Source organism: Sander vitreus, chromosome 2 (genome assembly GCF_031162955.1).
Source record: "Sander vitreus isolate 19-12246 chromosome 2, sanVit1, whole genome shotgun sequence".
Lineage (NCBI taxonomy): Eukaryota > Metazoa > Chordata > Actinopteri > Perciformes > Percidae > Sander > Sander vitreus.
In genome coordinates this window covers 18,554,300-18,560,299 of record NC_135856.1, presented here as the reverse complement: position 1 = coordinate 18,560,299, position 6,000 = coordinate 18,554,300, and the positions used below count along the sequence as shown (strand labels likewise).

At 43.3% G+C, this 6,000-nt stretch overlaps 1 protein-coding gene across 1 annotated transcript in view; it reads right to left on the bottom strand.

Annotated features, from left to right (window-relative positions):
- Positions 1-6,000, bottom strand: part of adgrl3.1 (adhesion G protein-coupled receptor L3.1) — a 129,041-nt gene that overhangs the window by 16,060 nt on the left and 106,981 nt on the right. Inside the window, exon 17 of the mRNA XM_078259523.1 lies at positions 1-141. This exon is cut by the window's left edge and continues 80 nt beyond it. Coding sequence (XP_078115649.1) covers positions 1-141 — 141 coding nt within the window. The remainder of the gene's footprint in view (positions 142-6,000) is intronic.

Here is a 6,000-nt window from a genome sequence, read left to right as displayed (position 1 = left end):
GTAGAAGTACTTAGTCCTGGAGTGTTCGCTCTCAAACACCTCTACCAGCATTATGTAGAGCTGCACCCCTTCCAGGAACATCCAGGTGAAGGCTGCCAAGAAGAAGAAATGGAGCAAGGCTGCGAAGACTGCACAGGCAATCTGGTGATCGAAAGAAAAGATGGAGAGGATTTAAAAATACAGTAACACCACACACAATAATGAGTAAGGAAGTGGAAAAAAGCCACAAACAGTGCAGGCGATAAGGGCATGACTCAGACTTAGAAAGAAATTATTTATCATATTCACATAAGGACCTAAATGTGAGGGATTAAAAATTGAGCTGCCAATACTGGAATAGAAAGGAGAGGGAGAGGACCACCGAAAGGGAACTCACAATCATAGTATACTATAACAGCAATTACAGGCGACAGACACAAAATCACTTTAAGATAGCAATATTAGTTGAGCCTCTTTCACACATTACTCCACGTCTATGTCTACAAGTCATCGAAGAAGATAAATGAGAAAATAGAAGTAACGAGTTGGTGCTGCAGCCTCTGCTGATTGTCCACATATCAAACAGGAGAAGCAAAGCACTTTCAAAAAGGGCTGAGAGAGAAAGGGTGGGTGGGTTGGTGAGGAGGAAGAACGACTAAGCAACATTGTTGAAAATACAATATGATTTTTGTCAATGCCAACGATCAACAAAATGACTCAGCAGCTTGGTATGGTAGAGACAGAGCATGCATACAATTTGACAAATCTTTGGAAAACGCCAGCAGCAACATCAAGTTTACTGAATAGTTGGGACTTTATGCTATTATTAGAGCTGAACTGTATGTTTTAAGTAAACTACATAATCAAAATAGTGTAAAAGTTCTTAATTTAGTTTCTTGTGAAATGGTCATTATCCAACATCAAATAAAAAAATGGTAAACATTGGTAATCACATGTACCAACAAGAAGTTATACGAAAGTGAGTAAATTTTAAATCACATTGTTAGTAGCCAGAGAAAAGTGACAGATGAAAGGGATGTGAAGGAGTTACAGACAGAGATGGGGACTCGAGTCTGAGACTCGGACTTGAGTCGCACTTAAGTCGCACAAACAGCTGACTTCAGACTTGACTTGCGACTCGACCCAAAAGACTTCAGACTTGACTCAGACTCGAGCTTCGTCAACAAGCTGTTTTCATGCAATTGTTGCTTTTTAAAGGGATACTTCACAGATTTAGCATTAAGCTTTGTATCAGTAGAAACACGGTAGTATTTTTGAATGATCGTGCTTCCCTCCCTCATGTCCCCCTGAGAGGAGAGATCTCTGTATTGTGGGTCTGGAAAACTTTCTTCCGATGACGTAAAACGACAAGTTTTGCGTCATCGGTAGAATTTTGCCCAGAGGCAAAGGACTACAGCCAGTACTTCCGCATAGCCCATAGGGGGTTGGACTGTCGGCTTTTTCCAGAGATTGCCGAGGTAAAAACGAGTGTCAGCCATCTTGAATCATCGCTTAGCTTCTCAGCAGAAACTGATTTATTCATCCCGAAGGAAATTTTAGAACAATTAAGTGCATTCAAACTACCGCACACATGTACCACCGGGATACATTGCTAGCCGGTAAGGGGACATCCTCAGCAGTGTGCGGAAAGCGGGACAAGGGTAGGAGTTGGAGCTAGGTGGAAAGCTAACGCTAGCCGGCCACCTGTGCCAGGCTTCGCCTGCTACGGAGACCAGCACCTCAGCCTGCGGTGCCGCTAGCCGAAATACTTGACAGGCTTCGCCTGCTACGGAGACCAGAACATCAGCCTGCGGTGTTGCTCGATGCCGCTAGCTGGTAGGGGGACATCCTCAGCGGTGTGCGGAAAGCGGGACGAGGGTAGGAGTTGGAGTGAGGTGGAAAGCTAATGCTAGCCATCCACCTGTGCCAGGCTTCACCTGCTACGGAGACCAGCACCTCAGCCTGCGGTGCCGCTAGCCGGAATACTTGACAGGCTTCGCCTAATATGGAGACCAGCACATCAGCCTGCGGTGTTGCTCGATGCCGCTAACCGGTAAGGGGGTATCCTCAGCGGTGAAACGCGGAGGATGTCCCTAGCTCATACTCCTAGCTCATCCTGCGTATGAGCTAGGTGGAAAGCTACTGAACTGAACAACAGTGATGCTCTGTCACCGGGTAAGACTAGCTAGTGGAGGTGGGCTTTTTTAACATGGACTGTTGCAGAAATGGGGTGCTTGTATCCAACTAACTGCTAACCGCTGGTGGAGTTTGTGACTGTTAGATGTGACCATTCTACATTCCATGCAAATTTACGGCTGTGTTTATACTTTGTTTACAGCCTACCAAGCGCTAATGCTAGTATGTGTTAGCTGAACTTTACGGAGCATATAATGTGTTTTGTATGTTGTTTCTATATAATGTCGTTTTTATATATTTGAATTGTGTAACCACTTGAGCCACGGTGAAACGTTGTTTCGTGTATATGGTTGAAATGACAATAAAACACAGTTGAATTGAGTTGACCGTCTCACTGTCTGTCTGTCTGTAAACGGTAGGCGTGGCTTGGGAGTGGACTCAGTGCAGCGAAGCAAGTGCATTCTGGGATTTGGTGTCTTTCATCCACATGAGCCAAAAACACATTTCCTGGCTTTTCTCGGCCTAGAAGGCACCAATTTAAAAGAAAATTTCACATTTATACTACATAAGTGACCCAATTTAAAGATATATTCAGCTTTCCAGCAGTGAAATATCTCTTTAAATCTAAATGTATTCATGTATTTCTATTTTCTTTTATTGGCGCATAGACGCTAGGTAAACGTATGACGAGCTGCATGTCCCCTGCCCTTTCCCATAAAGTGCAACGTAACGCATGCGCTATGCCTTATGTGCGTGCACTCACATATAAAAAAATACATTGACGATGGCGACACCAAGTCCTCCCGGAGTTGTGCCTTTTGTCATTAGTTTTGCTTTCAATAACTTCGTAAACAGTAGTAGCAGTAAGCGAACAGCTACATGCAAGGTGTGTGGCACCAAGATAAATGATGCCGGTGTTACACCGAAATCTGTGACCCATCGAGTTCGGTGTCCCCCTACCTCAACCTGAACCAAACCCTTGTCCCTAACCTTAACCACGGAGGGGGGCGCTACGCTTTTAACAGGAGGGACACAGATCACGACGGGTCACAGATTTCAGTGCAACAACAACGTTGAACTTCATCAGGCATCTCAAAACGCACCCAGATAGGTCAGTCACTTGCTAATGTGAAATAGACGTTACATTTAGCATATATCATCAAAGGTAACAAGCTAACCATTGCAAAGTGTTGTGCTAATGCTGGGAACAGGCAAATTGTATATTTATAGTTAGTAGTTGCTGAAGCTCAGACATCCTAGGTGCACAGGAGGCGGGATGCACAGATCCATCTCCCCAGAACAAACGCTGTGTCGGGTGGGCACACTCATGTGATGCGTAATTGATCCCGTGGACGATTTGTAGGCTATTAAGTGAACAAGGTGTACCCGGTCCACTAAACACTGGGCCGTCTTGACTGTCTTAATTCTGCACATATTTCTGTTACTGTAGTCCTATTTATTATTTCATTATTTCATCCATGCGTAGTGCAGCGGATCTGTCACCTGGAGACGCTGGCCTCACTAAACTCTCCTCCTCTGAGTCGGGTCTCCCTCGCGCTGGACTCAGTTTCACTGAGCGTAGCCTACTAACACTTAAAAAATAAATGGTTATTTAAATTAGAAATAATAAATAAATAAACAAATGAAATTGTGTACAGGCTAATATTGAACTAACTAAAATGCAAAGGAATGTAAAGAACAAAGACTTTTTAGTGCAAACTGCACAATGACACAAACCTTTAACAATAACCTTGGTGACTGCCCTGTTGTCAACATTGAACTAATGAAGAACTAACTTAAGTACAAAGGAATGTAATTGAATTGCCTTGTTGCTGAAAGGTGCTGCAGAAGTTGCCTTTCCTTACAACCTCAGCCTGTCACTCAGTCATCAGGGCACAGAAACCACTGTTGTGCCTGCTTGTCTCAGAGGAAGTGTAAAACAACAGCACGCGACCGCTTTTGGCTCGCCATCATAGTACAGCAAACGCTGTCTGCGTGAAGTTTTGAAAAACTGTAACCACACTTAAAACCACTTTATCGGGATTGCTGTGACTCACTGTGACTTCAACAAAACTGCAGAGCCGACGTAGTTTGCTCCGTCCGCACCTCTGCGTGCGTGTGTGTGTGTGTCGGTCGGAGCTCTGCTGTGTGTCAATATGCAGAGAGGACAGATAAGTTTGCGCTTACGCGCTCAGACGCTTTTAGAACCGAAATTTGGCACCGAAAGATAAATAATTTTTTGATACTCATATTTTTTCCGGTGCCATAAAAGTATCAACGTTCGTTTCCCTGCCCTAGATGTGACAGACTTAGGTTAATATTTCACCAGTTCCTAGGGCTAGAGGGATGTGTTAAGTAGACCCCATAAAATTATCCTACAACTGATTTTGACTTGAACTTGCCCCTCAAAGACTGACTTGAGACTTGACTTGGACTCGAGCTCAAAGACTTGACTTCCAAAACATGACTTGTGAACATCTCTGGTTAGAGAGGCACATGATAAAATACTTTTGAGAGAGTCTCCTGAATGTAAAAAAAAAAAAGAAAAAAAAAAGAGAAACACAGAGCAGCAAAGGATGAGCAGTAGGAAAGTGAAAGAGGGGGTATCAAACCTAAAACCGCATGAACAATTTAGGCAATAGGATGGAAAGATAAGAGGGGTGCTTAAGAAAAGAAGGCGAGGAAAGAATGAGCGGTGAGATCTAGCCTGTCACGTTCATGGCAATGTTCTAATCTAAAAAGTCACTCCTAAATCATTGAATTGGAGAGCTAACAGACAGACTTTTATAATGGAGGGGTTTGCAGCAAGAGACAATTACCTAATGTCTGAGAGACAACGAGTTTAGGGGGCGAGGGAGTCACTCATTTCCATTTCTAATGATCACACAGTGTAGCTTACACACACAAAGACACACACACACACACACACACACACACACACACACACACACACGTAAAAAAAAGGGGCTGCTTATGCAAAGTCATTTAGTTTTTCCTGCTGGAATTACTGGCTTAACTGGCTGCAAGCGAAGTGACACTGAAGATGTTAATGGAGGTCACAAATAGTCACCAGTAATTAACGGCACACACAAATACGGCGGCACACATACATACAAAGCAACATGATCACACACAAACATACACAGACAAAGATAAATAGACAAACCTCAATGTCAAAACAAGTAAATCATGTTTTCTCATTGAATCCTAAGCTTCTTGAATACTACGGAGATGATAAAGCACTTCCTCCCCCACGGACATACACTCCATAATGATTCAGCAGAACAGCTCACAAAGTTAACAAAGGCTACCTAGCACTAAGACGTTAACAATGTCCGAAACTGCATTGTGTACACACATAGTAAAGTATGCACACATCAAGGTTTCCTACAGTATACTGTATGTTGATTATACTTGGTGACTCTTCTCGGAGGAATTAAAGGAAAATGTCTCATCTCAGAATCTGACCAATATGATTTTTATGTAAGTGCTTGCATCCAAGGGAGGTTTAAAGTCCTAATCCATGATTGCCGTATTGAATGTGGACCATATGATTTATACAACATGGGCTGTGACCAGAATGCAGAGCATGTGGAATCTGATGGTCGAGCCAAAAAACTTCACTGTGCATCATTAGGCTTGATATCTGTTGGTCCTTTTTCCACACAGCTTTAGATGTTGTTATTGTTCCTCCTCTTCTGCTGTCTTGAGTTGCAAAAGCTGAGCGCAGAGGTCATGCATCATTAACCATAATAGAAAGTCCCAATCTGGTAAGGTTTGGGTAGTGGGAATAAAAAATAGAAAATAGGCATTTAGGTTGTGACTAGTGAAGTTATTTGAGCCCTTTTCGCACAAGCCTCAGTGGCCACATAGAGGGGTCCCACT